General features: G+C 38.0%; 1 protein-coding gene across 5 annotated transcripts in view; it reads left to right on the top strand.

The window, feature by feature from the left end:
- CENPC (centromere protein C) overlaps positions 1-18,774 on the top strand; it is an 89,960-nt gene that overhangs the window by 2,027 nt on the left and 69,159 nt on the right. For 4 of the 5 annotated variants that reach the window (XR_013828135.1, XM_079920014.1, XM_079920013.1 and 1 more), the window contains exons 2-4: positions 3,053-3,099; positions 4,252-4,322; positions 5,244-5,338. Coding sequence is in view for 4 of the 5 variants with exons in the window: in XM_079920014.1 (XP_079776140.1) it covers positions 3,053-3,099; positions 4,252-4,322; positions 5,244-5,338 (213 nt within the window). In the remaining variant the exon portion in view is untranslated. Of the gene's footprint in view, positions 1-3,052; positions 3,100-4,251; positions 4,323-5,243; positions 5,339-17,714; positions 17,788-18,774 lie in introns of those variants that run through there. The other variant, XM_079920015.1, reaches the window with a different exon arrangement.

Raw genomic sequence — 18,774 nt, 5'->3', positions numbered from 1 at the left:
TTAGTTCTCACATTGACTGCTTTCCCTGCTTTTCATGCCTCCAGTCAACCTTCTGTAATCATTGCCCTTGTGTCTCCTTATTTCAAAGTTCTCTTTCCTTCTCCCGGGGTATTGCACTTGTTTTCTCAGACTGAGGAGGAGAGAGAGAGACAAAACTGAAGCTGGAAGAGCAGCTGCTGGTCCACTCTGCTGTGTTCTCATTCTTTTGACCAAAGTTCACTTTTATTTTACAACAAAAGTTCTCACCAGAGCACTAGTGCAGACACACTGACACAAAGAGAAAAATCATTTTCCCGATAAAACACATCCAGCTGTTCAGATAGTAGTGATTCTTCAGAGTGATATGGTAAGATGCAAGTGCCCTTGACACAGCATAAATATGTGTGCCACCTCATGTGCAGGGCTCCTTATAGACCCAGCTTGGTTCTTCTCCGGTGTTTTCTCTTGGAGTTGTACCTGATTTTATTACCAGTTTTCATTCAGATCCATTGGGGCATGGGATGATTCTGCTTTTGTTCCTTGGCCAGGAATCACTTGATCCTTAAAGTCTGGTGAGAAGACATGGCTAGGAGCAAATTCCCACAGTCCACTTTTAAAATACCTATCATAACCTTAGAGTTGTCTTGAGCCTTTTAGTTCTAACATCTGACTTTGCGTCATAACTCATTTGAAAGACAAGGGGAGAAGGGAGTTGAAAGATTATCCTCAGTCATTCCTGTACTTAAGTGGTTTCTAACTGGGTGTGATTTTGCCCTGTAGGAGACGTTTGGTGTTGTCTGGAAAAATTGGTGGTTGTCCTGAGAAAGCATCGATGAGGGGGTGCTAAGAGCATCTAGGTGGAGGCCAGGGATGCTGCAAGCATCCTCCCAATGCACAGGACAGGCCCTCACAACAAAGAGAGTCAGCCCCAAATGTCATTAGTGCTAGGGTTGAGAAACCCTGCTGTATTGTATATTATTTTCTTTGAGAAAAATAATCTCACAGTGAATGGAAGAAACTAAAATTGAAATTGAGTGAAAAATGAGTTGAAGTTGCAAGTTTTTGAATGTGTATTTATTTTGAAAATCAAAAAATTTTGTGTTCTAACTTTTAATTTAGAATTAAGAGATCTCTTTTGTCTTATTCACCACTTGTTTTCTAGTGTGCCTAAATAGCATTTGGCCTTGTAGTAGATGCTCGATTTCATATTTGCTGAAGGAAAGAACTGTCTTAGCCTTAAAATTTTTCTATTTAAAAGAGGAACAGAGTACTTTACAGGTGTTATTTAATGTTCAAAAACATTTAGTGGGCAAATATGATGACTCTATCATTTTATTTATTAAATTAGGAGAAGAGTGACCTTAAATGAGGCCTTGGAAGGGAGTTAACTAACATTCTCAGGGTTTTACTTAAGTGTTTCAGAATGCTGAGTACTGATGAGAGACCTAAGTGCTTGAGTTAATTTTCCCTCAAATGACTTGTGATAAAATGCAGATGTGTTAGATGTCTTTGTTCCTTAGTTTGCTATCTATAAAATAGATTTAATCTTTTGCTCCTTAGGTACCTCCTGAAGATAACAGACTGTGTGAAACACTCTCACCTTCTTTAAAGAAAGACACTTTTATCTCATAAATTTTTGGTCTTATTTATTTGGCATATCAAAAAGATAACAAAAAATGGTGTTTGTGTGGTATACAATGCACTCGGCAAGGCTCTGGGAAGAATATAAGCTAGCTTAAAACAAAGTTTCTGCTCTAGTTTCTTAAAATCTAATAGAGGTCTTCATCTTTCTGAATAATTCAATTCAAAAGTGAAGCAAGGTGGCAGCAGTCACCGTGCGTGGGAAACTACAGTGGTCCAAAGTTGTGTGTAGGAGCCTTAGTAGAGTCAGGAGCGAGGCTCAGCTCAGGATGTCAGAGCATGAGTGGGGTAAAGAGAGTGTTCACATGGGGTGGGGTCATTTATATCCCATTGGGCCAAGGAAGAGTGCAGCTTACTAAACATTTTGTATTGGTAGCAATTTATTTATTTTAAAAAGCATACTATTCTTCCTGTTACCACAAAATTTTCAACTAGAAAATTTAACTTTATAGATTTTACAATTAAAAGATAGGACCCAAAGTATCACAAATATGCTCTCCACCTCCAATTTCAGCATGTCTATGTGTTTTATTTTTCCTGTTGCTTCCATTTATTGGGGCTGCTTCTTTGTTGGGGTTACCTCTTTTCTCTTTTTGGAAACATTCTAGCATCTTTTTATCCTCAGTTTTTCTGATATTTCATTCTTAACTTCCTAGGTATTTATCTTATGCTGGCCATTCACTCCTCATCCAGGACAATATCCTCTGAGCTTACTTTAGGCTGCTGCTTTTCTTCTGTTTCATCAGTTATCATGTTTCATTTGTTTTCCATCTTCCAGAAATCTGTTATATTTGTTTGTCCACAGATGGCCCTTTCTTCCATTCTCTTATTTATTTATTTATTTTTGCGGTATGCGGGCCTCTCACTGTCGTGGCCTCTCCCGTTGTGGAACACAGGCTCTGGACGCGCAGGCTCAGCGGCCATGGCTCACGGGCCCAGCCGCTCCGCGGCATGTGGGATCTTCCCGGACCAGGGCACAAACCTGTGTCCCCTGCATCGGCAGGTGGACTCTGAACCACTGCGCCACCAGGGAAGCCCCCCCATTCTCTTTTTTCATTGTCGTTTTATGCCAGTTTAGTCCTTTACTATTACTTCAGAGGGATCTCCTTGCAGGAAAAGGAGATAAATAGATATTGTTGGTCAACCAACTTGAATTACTGGAAGCCCAGATAGTATGATTTTGATGATGGAAGAGGTATGGGGGGAGGTGGAGGAGGAGGAAGAAGAGGAGGAAGAAGATGGAATAAATCCAAAGTAAGGAAATAGTATAAACAAACATTTGGAAACAGTGGATATGAAACAAGTTCTTTTTCACTTGATCCAGAAGATATTCCTCTTTATAGTATTACAATAGGCAGTCAGCAAATACTTGCTGAATGAGTGAATAAAGAACTTAAACTTTCACCAGATTGATGATTTACTTTTCTTTCAGGATCATCTCAAAAATGACTATAGAAGAAGATTTTGCCGACCTTCCAGGTGATTTGTGTACTTAAACTTTTAAGATGATTTTTATTTGCATCTTTGGAAAGTGGAATTTTTAAATGAAGAAAGGAAGAACTATTACCTCTGACTAAAATAATGATTTATGTACCCACTGGTTAAGTATAGTCATCTTAGTTATTTTATATTAACAGAGAAATATTAACGCAGGCAGTTCAATGACTTAATGGAGGTGAGAAAAGAAATTCGCCTGATAAATGATGGACCAGGAAGAGGCAGTTTCAATTCTGACTAAATGACAGCTATGGGGAAAGCACTCTAGAGTGGATTGAATGGAAATAATAGAAAGATGCAGTTTATTCCATGGGGCTAAAAGAAAAGGTGGGTGTGGTTCTAAAAGGGCAATAGAAGGATCTTTGTGGTGATGGAACTGTTCAGTATTTTGACTATGGTGGTCATATCTGAACCTTCAAATGTAATAAAGTGTATAGAACTAACTATATATACAAACATAAACACGCATATGAGTACATGTAGAACTGGAGAAATCTGAATAAGATTGGTGGATTCTGTCAACATCAGTATCCTGGTTGTGATAGTATACTATACGGCTTTGTGAAATGTTACCATTGCAGGAAACTGGATAAAGTGATCAAGGGACCTCTTCTATATTATTTCTTACAACTGCATGTGAATCTACAATTGTCTCAATACAAATTTTAATTAAAAAATTTATACTGATTCATTAGCTCCTTAAGATTAAAGGTATTGAATAGAAGTGCATTTGAGATCTTGGAGGGAAGACTGTGTTACTTGGAGCTGATAGGACTTGTGACCATAGAGTCTTTATTAAAGAAGCATTTCAGGATTGATTGAATATGTTCAAAAAAGTTTATGTTCTTGTTAAATAGAGCAGTAGTCTAAAACAGCTTTAGACGTGGCTATTTAGTCAGGGTATATAATTGTTAATGTAGACAATGACATACTACTTCACATACTTTTCTGGGAACTCTTGGACTGTCGAATACTTGTTTTATCCTCAGATAATAAAGGTGATATTTTTCCCATTAAGTAAAAATTAAGATTTTATAATAAGGAGATACGGAATTTTCAAGGTAGATGTTAATAAGTAGCAAATATCTTTTGGAGATGATATGTTAACATTTTCCCTTCTTTCCTTCTTATTAGGGCACCTGACATTAATACAGAGCAAGGCCAGAATATACTGGAAATCTTACTAGACTGTTTTGAAGAAAAAAGTAAGGTTTCATTTATAGATGGACTTTGAGGGTTGGGATGGATGAAAATGTAAATTTGTCCATTAATACCAAATTCAGCAAATATGTTCTAGCATTTCAATATATGAAATATTTTCCCAGGAATTTTTTTTTTTTTTTTTTTTTTTTTCTGGTACGCGGGTCTCTCACTGCTGTGGCCCCTCCCGTTGCGGAGCACAGGCTCCAGACACGCAGGCTCAGCGGCCATGGCTCACGGGCCCAGCCGCTCCGCGGCATGCGGGATCTTCCTGGACCGGGGCACAAACCCGTGTCCCCTGCATCGGCAGGCGAACTCTCAACCACTGTGCCACCAGGGAAGCCCCTTTCTAGGAATTTTGAGTACATATGCAGTCCTTCACGTACCTTCCAGTATACTGAAGATAATACTGGCAAAAATGAGAATAATTTGTTATTCCCTTTAGTTCACACTAGATTCCTATAGTCTGGAATTCCATAAATAATTATCATACACAAGAGAAAGTATTTCATTAATGGAAATAAATGTGCAGAATTATTGGGATCACTGGAGAGCTTGAGATAATGTTTGGTGATTTGCACCCCTTTCTAAAGAAAAGAGTATAATGGCAAAAACTTTTCCTAGTGCTGGTCAGCGTCAGAAGGTATTGGAATAAAAGAATAGGCCAACCAAAGAAAAACACAGTGGAAAAGTATCTTTTCTTTACAAGTTCTGAAAGAAGAACTGGCACATATTTCTTCAGGAATCTTGCTTGTCTTTTTCAGTCCTGATGCCTTCTAGGAACATTTGAATATTGAATTGATGTCTGTACTTAAGTTAAACTAATTGCGCTTAAAAGAGTCAAAAGACTTCTTCACATATCATGTAGGGCTTCTTTTAATTGTAACCAAAACATTTTATACATGTTTTGTTTTAACTTGTTTTAGGTCTTGCCAGTGATTTTAGCACAAATTCCACAAAATCAGTGCTTTATTCAACACCTAAAATAAAAGACATTTGTGTTCAGTCACCAAGTAAAGAGGTAAGTCAAAAAGGAGAACTGGTACAAATTTAATAGTTTAGTGAGTGAACAATACACAATATATAGTTAGATATATTTTAGTTGTTTGTAAGTCTTATTCTTAAAAAGGAACCCTATATTCCCATTGAGTTTATATAAAATTGAGATATTTTGTGAAAATTTTGGTCTGACCTTTCCTGTGTTTGAAATTGGAGGTCTGGGAATTAGAATTATCAAATTTTAACACAATTATTTTTTACTCTTACTTAAATGATGCCTAAATTAGGTTTTTAGGAAAGTGGGCAACTACTGAAGTTCCTAATCCAGGTTGACAAGTTTGGTTATTTTCTGAAAACTGAAGGCAATTTGCTAAACAGGGGAATCAATCTTTTATTGATTATATATCTTAAGAGGATAGGTTGACCTAACTCTACAAAATAGCAAACTTTGGAATAGAGTTTTTGAAGCTAATGATTAAAGACAAATTATTCAAAAGCACAATACTAATTAGAGAGAAGAATTGTATATAGACATACCTTGTTTTATTGTGCTTTGCTTTATTGCCCTTCACAGATAGTGCATTTTTTACAAATTGAAGGTTTGTGGTAACCCTGTGTCAAGCAAGTCTGTCAGCGCCATTATTCCGACAGTATTTGCTTGCTTCATGTCTCTATGTCATATTTTGGTAATTCTTACAATATTTCAGACATTTTCATTATAATTATATTTGTTATGGTGATCTGTGATCAGAGATCTTTGATGTTACCATTGCAAAAAAATTATGACTTCCAGAACTCTCAGATGATGGTTAACATTAAATATTTTTTAATTAAGGTATGTACTTTTTTTTAGACATAATGCTATTGCACACTTAATATACTACAGTATAGTGTAAACATAACTTTTATATGCACTGGGAAATCAAAAAATTCATGTGACTTGCTTTATTGCAGTACTCGCTTTACTGGGGTGGTCTGGAACTAACCCTGCAATATCTCTGAGGAATACCTGTAGTTATAGAAATAACATTCACTAGAAACTTGAATAAACAAATAAACACATAGAGCCTTTTGGTTCCAAGAAATGAAGACATCCATTTCTGTCAGAATTGAGAGACCTTCTTTATTGTGATAAATTATATTGATTTTTGAAAGTTAAATCAACTAAGTTTCCTGGGATAATCTTGACTTGGTCATAAAGTATTAACCTGTTTTGATTTGGTTTGCCAATATTTTTAAAATTTATTTATTTATTTATTTTTGGCTGTGTTGGGTCTTCGTTTCTGTGCGAGGGCTTTCTCTAGTTGCGTCGAGCGGGGGCCACTCTTCATCGTCGTGCGCGGGCCTCTCACTATCGCGGCCTCTCTTGTTGCGGAGCACAGGCTCCAGACGCGCAGGCTTGGTAGTTACGGCTCACGGGCCCAGTTGCTCCGTGGCACATGGGCTCTTCCCAGACCAGGTCTCGAACCCGTGTCCCCTGCATTGGCAGGCAGATTCTCAACCACTGCGCCACCAGGGAAGTCCCAGGTTTGCCAATATTTAAGATGTTTTCATCTGTGTTCATGAACAATATTGTCTTTTTTTTTTTTTCTTTTTTCAAACTGTTCTTGTTGGACTTTGGTATCAAGGTTATGGTAGAGGTTCCACTTTTAGGAAGGATGTAACAGATTGCAGTAAGTCAACACTCCTGCTGAAGAGCTGGTTAAAAAAAAAATAATAAAATGCAAACAAATCATGTTTTTAGAGACATGTGGAGCTGTGGAAGCAACAAGGACTAGATGAACTAAAATTTCAAAGGGTGGAATCCTTAGAATATGAGTTGATGACTGTTGGTCATTTTCTTCCCTGAGAGTATCTGTTAATTTTGGGCAAAAGCTGAGGATTTTAGGTTGGTCCAGACAGTGTGAGTCCACTGAGGGAAAGCAGAGATTTTGTCACTTGTGCAGGGATGGCATGACAAATTGGAATTCTGGAGGTGCCTCAAATGGATAGCCACTTTTCCTTAAAGAACATTTGTAAGTTCTGAGGTAGTGAAGAACTTTAGGCCAGAATGGTGGACTGAAACATGTAGTCTTGCTGTGCTAAGAAGGTAAAGTCCTACTGCAGGAAAGTGACCCACCACCAATAGGCATTTGACACATTTTGAACAATTTGAGGCCAGAGGCTAAAAAGTTGAGCAAAAACCTCTAAAGGGCTGAACTGAATATCTCACAATTTTTAAGGGCTAAATAGGCTCACTAGGCTCTCAGTAACCCAGGAGAGGGCATTCTGAAGAACAGGGCAGGTTACGAGTGGACTGAGTCTTACTAAAATGTCATGTCAGACCCAGCTCAGTCCTTGAGAGTGAGGATCTAATCATTTCAATCCAATCTGTTTAAAAGGAGAAAAGGAGAACCTTCTCTATAGAGAGATATTACTGGGAGCTTCTACTTTTTTTAAAAAAAATCAAGCCTTTTGTTTTGAGATAATTGTAGATTTATAGCAGTTGTAACAAATAGTAGAGTTCAGGACTGTGTATGGTTTACCTAGTTTCCTCTAAAGGTAACGTCTTGCAAAACTATAGTACAACATTACAACCAGGATATTGACTGATACAGACAGGTTACAGAAAAATTCCATCACTATAGGATCCCTCTTATCCTTTTATAACAAGTTACTTCTCTCTCACCCTTACTCCCTCAACTCCTGAAACCCCTAATCTAGTCTTCATTTTTACAGTTTTGTCATTTCAAGAATGTTGTTTAAATGGAATCATATAGTATATAACTTTTTGGAATTGTCTTTTTCACTCAGGATAATTCTCTGGCGATTCATCCAGGTTTTTGTGTGTATCAATAATTTGTTTCTTTTTATTGCTGAGTGGTATTTCATGGTATGGATATACCACAGTTTGCTTAGCCATTTGCTTATCTCTTAGTTTTCTCTTGATTTAGTTGTCTTGGTTTTTAAATTTGTTGATATTCTGTGCACCTCTGACTAATTTATCACCAATTTCTGTGACAGAGTTATAAATGTTTTCTCAGTGTATATAGACACATCAAGTAATTTATCATTTTCAGTTTTTTTCTGGAGCTATCCTTCCTAGATCTCTCTTCTCTATTTTTTGTTTCTGTCCACCTTTAGGCCTGTCACGTAAGTGTTGTCAATGTGATTTCCGTTTATCATCCAGGGAAGTCCCTTCTCTTTTGTCCTGTTCTGTAGCTCATATTTCTTGCCCTCTTTCTTTTTTTTTTTTTTTTGGTGGGGCTCATCCTTTAGTAGCATTCTGAGAATTTAAGACCTTAAATGTTTGAAAATACCATGACTTTACCCTCATGATGGGTAATTATGTGTATAGAATTCTAGGCTGGAAATGATTCTCTTTCAGACTTCTAAAGACATGCTCTATTTTTTTTAAAGTTTCTTGTGTTGTTGAGAATATTGCTCTGATTCCTTGATCCTTTGTGAGCCACTATTTTTTCATGTTTGCAAGCTTTGAGAATCTTGTCATCTGTCTTTATTGATTTGAAATTTCATGATATTCCTCGGTGTTAGGTTCTTCTAATTCTTTTAATTAATATTTCTTCTAAGAGTTTCTGTTTCATACAAGTACCTTTCTTGCTTACTTTGCTCATTACCTTTTACACTAGAGCTTTTTGTCAAATGTCCAGTGGTCCAGTGATCCTTATCGGTCTCACTTTTAAGGATGAAAAACTAAAATGGTGATTGGAAGCTGTATTTGCAGAGTTAGAGTTGTACATTGGTAGATTTCACCATGGTATGATTTGTCTGGGCCACATCATTGTGGATGTCCAGTTGTTAATATCTGCAGGTTTTTTTCTCTTGACTTGATAAGTTTTTCTGACAAAGAATTCTTTCCTGCTTAGGGGTCTAATTCTAACTGAGTGTTCTCAGCCAGGTGAGCAAGGGGAAAGGTGCAATTTGAATACTTGCACTTAATATTTCTGTTTTCAATGTGTTACTCTTACCTTCAGTTATATTTCATGTCTTTGAGCTCACAGTCTCTCTGATTCAAAACTCAAGGGAGTAAACATCTAATCTTCTATTTGGGTAGGAAGAGGAGGGACTCAGTGACTGACTGCTTTCTATACTTACATTTAAAAATTAAAAAAAAATTTTATTACAGAAATTTTTTTTATTGGAGTATAATTTTTAAAATTTTTATTTATTTTATTTTATAATTTTTATTTTTGGCTGCGTTGGGTCTTCGTTGCTGTGCGTGGGATTTCTCTAGTTGTGGCGAGCTGGGGCTACTCTTGGTTGCAGTGTGCAGGCTTCTCATTGCGGTGGCTTTTCTTGTTGCAGAGCATGGGCTTTAGGCGCATGGGCTTCAGTAGTTGTGGCTCACAGGCTCTAGAGCTCAGGCTCAGTAGTTGTGGTGCATGGGCTTAGTTGCTCTGCGGCATGTGGAATTTTTCCGGACCAGGGCTCGAACCTGTGTCCCCTGCATTGGCAGGTGGATTCTTAACCACTGCACCATGAGGCAAGTTCCTGTTGGAGTATAATTGCTTTACAATGTTGTGTTAGTTTCTGCTGTACAACACAGTGAATCAGCTATATGTCTACATATATTCCCTGCCTCTTGGACCTCCCTCGCATCCCCCACCATCCCACCCTTCTAGGTCATCACAGAGCACCAAGCTGTCCTCCCTGTGCTATACTGCAGGTTCCCACTAGCTATCTATTTTACACGTGGTAGTGTTTTTATATCAAGCCTAATCTCCCAGTTCATCCCACCCTCCTCTTCCGCCTCTATGTTCACACGTCCATCCACTACATCTGCGTCTCTATTCCTGCCCTGGAAATAGGTTCATCTGTACTATTTTTCTAGATTCCACATATATCCATTAATATATGAAATTTGTTTTTCTCTTTCTGACTTACTTCACTTTATATGACAGACTCTAGGTCCATCCACATATCCACAGATGACCCAGTTTCATTCCCTTTTATGGCTGAGTAATATTCCATTATATATACATATATATATATAATGGAATATTACTCAGCCATAAAAAGGAATGAAATGGAATGAAATATATATATGTGTATATATACATATGTACATATATATATGTACATATATATGTATATGTATATATATACACATATATATATACATATATATATACATAAAATGGAATGAAATATATATATGTGTATATATATATATACACCACATCTTCTTTTATCCATTCATCTGTCAGTAGACATTTAGGTTGTTTCCATGACCTGGCTATTGTAAATATTGCTGCAGTGAACATTGGGGTACATGTGTCTTTCTGAATTACGGTTTCTCAGGGTATATGCCCGGTAGTGGGATTGCTGGGTCATATGGTAGTTCTATTTTTAGTTTTTAAGGAACCTCCATACTGTTCTCCACAGTGGCTGTATCAATTTACATTCCTACCAGCAGTGCAGGAGGGTTCCCTTTTCTCCTCACCCTTTCCAGCATTTATTGTTTGTAGATTTTTTGATGATGGCCATTCTGACCAGTGTGAGATGATACCTCATTATAGTTTTGATGTGCATTTCTCTAATGACTAGTGATGTTGAGCATCTTTTCATATGTTTGTTGACTATCTGTATAACTTGTTCTGAGAAATGTCTATTTAGGTCTTCCACTCATTTTTTGATTGGATTGTGTTTTTTTTGATATTGAGCTGGCCGAGCTGTTTGTATAATTTGGAGATTAATCCTTTGTCTGTTGTTTCATTGCAAATATTTTCTCCCATTCTGAGGGTTGTCTTTTCATCTTGTTTATGGTTTCCTTTGCTGTGTAAAAGCTTTTAAGTTTAATTAGGTCCCATTTGTTTATTTTTGTTTTTATTTTCATTACTCTAGGAGGTGGGTCAAAAAGGACCTTGCTGTGATTTATGTCATAGAATGTTCTTCCTATGATTTCATCTAAGAGTTTTATAGTGTATGGCCTTAACGTTTAGGTCTGTAATCCATTTTGATTTTATTTTTGTGTATGGTGTTAGGGAGTGTTCTAATTTCATTCTTTCATATGTAGCTGTCCAGTTTTCCCAACACCACTTATTGAAGAGGCTATCTTTTCTCCACTGTATATTCTTGCCTCCTTTGTCATAAGTTAGTTGACCATAGGTGTGTGGGTTTATCTCTGGGTTTTCTATCATGTACCATTGATCTGTATTTCTGTTTTTGTGCCAGTACCATACTGTCTTGATGACTCTAGCTTTGTAGTACAGTCTGAAGTCAGGGAGCCTGATTCCTCCATCTCCATCTTTATTTCGCAAGATTGCTTTGGCTATTTGGGGTCTTTTGTGCTTCCATACAAATTAAAAAATTTTTTGTTCTAGTTCTGTGAAAAATGACATTGGTAATTTGATAGGGATTGCATTCAATCTGTAGATTGCTTTGTGTAGTATAGTCATTTTCACAGTATTGATTCTTCCCATCCAAGAACATGGTATATGTCTCCATCTGTTTGTGTCATCTTTGATTTCTTTCATCAGTGTTTTACAGTTGATTTCTTTCATCAGTGTTTTACAGTTTTCTGTGTACAGGTCTTTTGCCTCCTTAGGGAGGTATTCCTAGGTATTTTATTTTATTCTTTTTGTTGCAATGCTGAATGGGATTGTTTCCTTAATTTCTCTTTCTGATCTTTCGTTGTTAGTGTATAGGAATGCAAGAGATTTCTGTGCATTAATTTTGTATCCTGCAACTTTACCATATCCATTGATTAGCTCTAGTAGTTTTCTGGTGGCATCTTTAGGATTCTCTATGTATAGCATCATGTCATCTGCAGACAGTGGCAGTTTTACTTCTTCTTTTCCAATTTGGATTCCTTTTATTTCTTTTTCTTCTCTGATTGCTGTGGCTAAAACTTCCAAAACTGTTGAATAATAGTGGTGAGAGTGGACATCCTTGTCTTGTTCCTGATCTTAGAGGAAATGCTTTCAGTTTTTCCCCACTAAGAATGATGTTTGCTGTGGGTTTGTTGTATATGGCCTTTATTATGTAGAGGTAGGTTCCATCTAAGCCCACTTTCTGGAGAGTTTTTATCATAAATGGGTGTTGAATTTTGTCAGAAGCTTTTTCTTCATCTATTGAGATGACCATATGGTTTTTATTCTTCAGTTTGTTAATGTGGTGTATCACATTGATTAATTTGCATTTATTGAAGAATCCTTGCATCCCTGGGATAAATCCTACTTGGTCATGGTGTATGACCCTTTTAATGTGTTGTTAGATTCTGTTTGCTAGTATTTTGTTGAGGATTTTTGCGTCTATGTTCAGCAGTGATATTGGTCTGTAATTTTCTTTTCTTGTGATATCTTTGTCTGGTTTTGGTATCAGGGTGATGGTGGCCTCACAGAATGAGTTTGGGAGTGTTCATCTCTCTGCAATTTTTTGGAAGAGTTTGAGAATGATAGGTGTTAACTCTTCTCTAAACGCTTGGTAGAATTCAACTGTGAAGCCATCTGGTCCTGGACTTTTGTTTGTTGGAAGATTTTTAGTTACAGTTTAGATTTCATTACTTGTGATTGGTCTGTTTATATTTTCTATTTCTTCCTGGTTCAGTCTCGGAAGTTTGTACCTTTCCAAGAATTTGTCCATTTCTTCTGGGTTTTCCATTTTATTGGCATATAGTTGCTTGTAGTAGTGTCTTATGATTCTTTGTATTTCTGTGATGTCAGTTGTAATTGCTCCTTTTTAATTTCTAACTTTTCTTTTCTACAAATTTATTTAATTAATTTATTTTTGTCTGCATTGGGTCTTCGTTGCTGCACGTGAGCTTTCTCTAGTTTTGGTGAGCGGGGGCTACTCTTCGTTGTGCTGCGCATGCTTCTCATTGCTATGGCTTCTTTTGTTGTGAAGCACAGGCCCTAGAGTGAGTGGCTTTAGTAGTTGTGATTCATGGGCTCAGTAGTTGTGGCTCATGGGCTCTGGAGTGCAGGCTCAGTAGTTGTGGCGCACGGGCTTAGTTGCTCCGCGGCATGTGGGATCTTCCTGCACCAGGGCTTGTACCCGTGTCCCCTGCGTTGGCAGGCATGATTCTTAACCACTGTGCCACCAGGGAAGTCCCTCATTTCTAATTTTATTGATTTGAGTTCTCTCCCTTTTTTTCTTGATGATCCTGGCTAAGGGTTTATCAATTTTGTTTATCTTCTCAAAGAACCAACTTTTAGTTTCATTGATCTTTGCTATTATTTTCTTCATTTCTGTTTCATTTATTTCTGGTCTGATCTTTATGGCTTCTTTCCTTCTACTAATTTTGGGATTTCTTTGTTCTTCTTTCTCTTTTTGCTTTAGGTGTAAGATTAGATCATTTATTTGAGAGTTTTTTTGTTTCTTGAGGTGACATTGAATTGGTATAAACTTCCCTCTTGGAACTGCTTTTGCTGTGTCCCATAGGTTTGGGGCCGTTGTGTTTTCATTGTCATTTGTTTCTATGTATTTTTTATTTCCTCTTTGATTTCTTCAGTGATCTCTTGGTTATTTAGCAGCACACTGTTTAGCTTCCATATGTATTTTTTTTTTTTTTACAGTTTTTTTTCCTGTAATTGATTTCTAATCTCATAGCCGTGTGGTCGGAAAAGATGCTTGATACGATTTCAGTTTTCTTAAATAACGCAAGGCTTGATTTGTGACCCAAGATGTGATCTATCCTGGAGAATGTTCCATGTGCACTTGAGAAGAAAGTGTATTCTGCTGCTTTTGGGTGGAATGTCCTGTAAATTTCAATTCAACCTGTCTGGTCTATTGTGTCATTTAAAGCTGGTATTTCATTACTTGTTTTCTGTCTGGACGATCTGTCCTCTGGTGTGAGTGGGGTGTTTTAAGTCCCCCACTATTATTGTGTTACTGTTGTTTTCCCCTTTTATGGCTGCTAGCATTTGCCTTATGTTTATGTTGGGTACATAAATACTTATAATTGTTATATCTTCTTGGATTGATCTCTTGATCATTATGTAGTGTCCTTCCTTATCTCTTGTAACAGTCTTCATTTTAAAGTCTGTTTTGTCTTACATGAGTATTGCTACTCCAGCTTTCTTTTGACTTCCATATTCATGGAATGTCTTTTTTCATCCCCTCACTTTCAGTCTGTATGTGTCCCTAGATCTGAAGTGGGTTTCTTGTAGACAGCATATATATGGGTCTTGTTTTTGTATCCATTCAGCCAGTCTGTGTATTTTGGTCGGAGCATTTAATCCATTTACATTCAAGGTAATTATTGATACCTATGTTCCTATTACCATTTTCTTAATTGTCTTGGTTTGTTTTTGTGGGTCTTTTTCTTTTCCGCCTAGAGAAGTTCCTTTCACATTTGTCACAAAGCTGGTTTGGTGGTGCTGAATTCTCTTAACTTTTGCTTATCTGTAAACATTTTGATTTGTCCATCAAATCTGAATGAGATCCTTGCTGGGTAGAGTAATCTTGGTTGTAGGATTTTTCCTTTTATCCCTTGAAATATATCCTGCCACTCCCTTCTGGCCTGCAGAGTTTCTGCTGAAAAATAAGATGATAACTGTATGGGGATTCCTTTGTATGTTATTTGTTGCTTTACCCTTGCTGCTTTTAGTATTTTTGCTTTGAATTTAATTTTTGTTAGTTTGATTAATATGTGTCTTGGTGTGTTTCTCCTAGGGTTTATCCTGTACAGGACTCTCTGTGCTTCCTGGACTTGGGTGGCTATTTCCTTTCCCATGTTAGGGAAGTTTTTAACTATAATCTCTTCAAATATTTTTTCTGACCCTTTCTCTTTCTTTTCTTCTTCTGGGACCCCTATAATTCAGATATTGGTGCATTTAATGTTGTCCCAGAGGTCTCGGAGACCGTTCTCAATTCTCTTCTTTCTTTTCTCTTTATTCTGCTCTTCGGCAGTTATTTCCACTATTCTCTTTCAGCTCACTTATTTGTTCTTCCGCCTCAGGTATTCTGCTATTGATTCCTTCTAGAGTATTTTTCATTCTAGTTATTGTGATGTTCATCACTGTTTGTTTTTTAGTTCTTCTAGGTCTTTGTTATATATTTCTTGTATTTTCTCGATCCATGCCTCCATTCTATTTCTGAGATTTTGGAACATCTTTACCATCATTACTCTGAATTCTTTTTCAGGTTGGTTGCCTATTTCTTCTTCATTTATTTGGTCTTGTAGGTTTTTACCTTGCTTCTTCATCTGTAACATATTTTTTTGTTGTCTCATCTTTTTATTTTTTTGGTGGGTGGGGCTGTGTTCCTGTCTTACAGGTTGTTTGGCCTGAGGCGTCGGCACTGGAGCTTGCAAGCAGTTGGGTGGAGCTGGGTCTTGGTGCCAAGATGAGGACCTCTGGGAAACCTCACTCTGATTAATATTCCTTGGGGTATGAGGTTCTCTGTTAGTCTAGCAGTTTGGACTCCGCGTTCCCACAACAGGAGCTCATGCCTGACCCCCAGCTTGGGAGCCAAGATCCTACAAGCTGCACTGTGTGGCAGAAAAACAAAACAAAACAAAAACAAAAGGCAAAAGTATAACAAAGAATAAAAAATAAAATAAAATTAGAAAAGTAAAAATTTATTAGAAAATATATATATAAATGAAACAACAACAAGGTAAAACAGAACCAGAACAGGAAAAAAAAAAAAAGAAAAATCCAAACAAACCAGAGAAGGCCTTTGCTGTGGGGTGGCAGGACCTAGGTTCAAGACCCATGGGGCTGGAAAAGTCCCTGAGGGGGGCTTCCCTGGTGGCACAGTGGTTGCGGGTACGCCTGCCGATGCAGGGGACACGGGTTTGTGCCCCGGTACGGGAAGATGCCACATGCAGCGGAGCGGCTAGGCCCATGAGCCATGACCACTGAGCCTGCACATCCGGAGCCTGTGCTCCGCAACAGAAGAGGCCACAACAGTGAGAGGCCCGCGTACCGCAAAAAAAAAAAAAAAAAAAAAAAAAAGTGCCTGAGGGGACCTTGAGTGTAGGGGTTTTGGCCTGGGACCCCAGCAGACTAGCTGGGGACTGAGAGCTTAGGGGAAACTCTGGCCACGTTCCCCTCTGATTCCCCAATCCCCTGAAGGTCTCTCCCTGTCCTGCCAATCCCCTCGCCATGGGTGGGCCCCTCCTGAACATGGGAACTCCTCGCCTCCCCCGGCCACCCCTCAGGAGCACTGGTCCCGTATTGCCTCTACTTTTCCTCCCCACGTGTCCCACCTGGTCACTTGGGGGTTCCTCCTGTCCCCATAGGTGTCTGAGGTCCCCCACTGGTGCCTGGTAGATGCTCTAGCTGTGTGGAGACACGAATTCCATGTCCTCCTACTCCGCCATCTTGACTCTGCTCCCCCCATACATCCTTTAACAACTCTTCTGTTTGCAGGCCCTACCTGGAGCCCCTCTTTTAGAGGTGCATTGTACCTTGAAAAACTGAACTTCGGGGTTTCTCCTTAAACATAAATCTGTCAGCTTCTGGGCTTACTTCATTGTTAGCATGTTTCTGGTCTTTCTGGGCTGCTCAGTTGCTACTAATCTGCTTTCCAACCTAAAAGAGTTTATTGATGTCTCTCATCTACTCCCTTCTCTTTCTCTTCATCCTTCTGGGTTTATACATTTAAAAAAATCCTTAGTGGGACTTCCCTGGTGATGCATTGCTTAAGAATCTGCCTGCCAATGCAGGGGGCACGAGTTTGATCCCTGGTCTGGGAAGATCCCATATGCCGTGGAGCAGCTAAGCCTGTGTGCCACAGCTACTGAACCTGCACTCTAGATCCCACGAGCCACAACTACTGAGCCCATGTGCCACAACTGCTGAAGCCTGTGCGCCTAGAGTCCGTGCTCCACAACAGGAGAACCACTTCAATGAGGAGCCTGCACACTGCAACGAAGAGTAACCCCCGCTCGCCACAACTAGAGAAAGCCTGCGCACAGCAGCAAAGACCCAATGCCGACAAAAATAAATAAATAAAATAAATTTAAAAAAAAAAGAATGCATTAAAAAAAATCCTTGGTGAGGTTTCAAAAGGGAGTAGAATATAATGAAAACTTGCTTTTGTTACTTTATGTAATTGAGTTCCATAGTGTATCCGCTGAACTAGCAATGTAGTGGCTCCATTATTTACATATTTCCCTATTGGTAGATTTTTAGATTTTTTTCCCTCTATTCATTATAATAATGATGTAGTGAACACCTTTGTTTATGCCTCCTTGTTTGCATTTGTAAATTGAATTTCTCTAGGATATGTACTTCTAAAACGAAATTGTTAAGTATTGTCAATTTATTCTTCAGAATGGTCTATTAGTTTACTTTCCCACTTGTAATGTGTGAATGAGATTTCTCTTTTCTAGAATTAAAAAATTTATGACTTGATATATTTCAAATTTTCAAAAGAAAGCATGTTATGTACATAAGGTATTAAAAATAACATAAATGAATACCCATGTGCCCATTTCTCAATGTTAGAAATACCAGTACCTTTGAAGCACCTATGTGCCCCTTTGTGATCTTATTTTTTGCCTCTCCTTCCTGCACAGAGGTAACCACTGTGTTGAATTTCATGTTCATCATTCCCATCTTTTGCTTTATAGCTTTACCACACGTGCATGTGTGCTGACATTTGTGTCAATATTTCTTTCACTACTTAAGACAGGTCCTGCTACCATTCACATGTTGGGTGCTTCACTAGATAGGACTCATGAGACTCCACTTGTAGTTAGTTGTACTCATGACTGAGATTTGTTATAGGCGTATAGTCAGGATACACAGCCAGATCAGTAAGAGAAAAGTACGCATCAGGCAGAGTATGGTGGAATCCATGTCAGGCTCTCCAAAGGGGCCACACAGAGTGCACTCTTTGCATCCAGCAGTAAAATGCTATAAAACATGTACAGTCTTTCTGCCCTGGGAAGCCTTTTGAGATTTAGCCTGTTTTTATTGGGAGCTGGTTATATTGGTCCCCTCTGCCCACCAAAATTCTGTATTGTCTGAAGGAAAGAAGGAAGGTGTTCACCATAAATCACATTGTTTATACAAACAGTCTAGGCAGGCTGGCATAACCAGTTGGTAATGGAGGAAACATTCTGAAAGCCAAGACTCTGTGTGCCAGCCAAGGGCTAGTTCTGTAAGCAGGTTTTTAAGTGATCAGGCCTGGTGCATTAACTCTTTCCTGCATAGAGTGAATTTCTAAATACTATATATATTTAGTGTTTTACATGTTTTTGCATCTATTCTGAACTTAACGTAAATGAGATTATATACTTGTGTGACTTTCTTTTTGTTTAACATAATCATTCATGTATGCTGTAGTTTATTCCTTTCACTGTTGTATTTGTGATATTGTGATATATGACTATACGGTAATTTATTTATCCAGTCTTCTGGCAGATTAGGTTTTTAAAAGTTGTTCAGAGCAACATTGCTTCTGTGATAGGTTATATGAAATTTCAGCTTTACTATGAAATTGGTTTCTAAGGAGTTAAGTATGCAGCTTTACCAGCTGGTTTATTGTTTTTAAAAATACTTT

This window comes from Stenella coeruleoalba (genome assembly GCF_951394435.1).
Source record: "Stenella coeruleoalba genome assembly, chromosome: 4".
Taxonomy (NCBI): Eukaryota; Metazoa; Chordata; class Mammalia; order Artiodactyla; family Delphinidae; genus Stenella; species Stenella coeruleoalba.
This window is presented reverse-complemented; position numbering and strand designations above follow the sequence as displayed.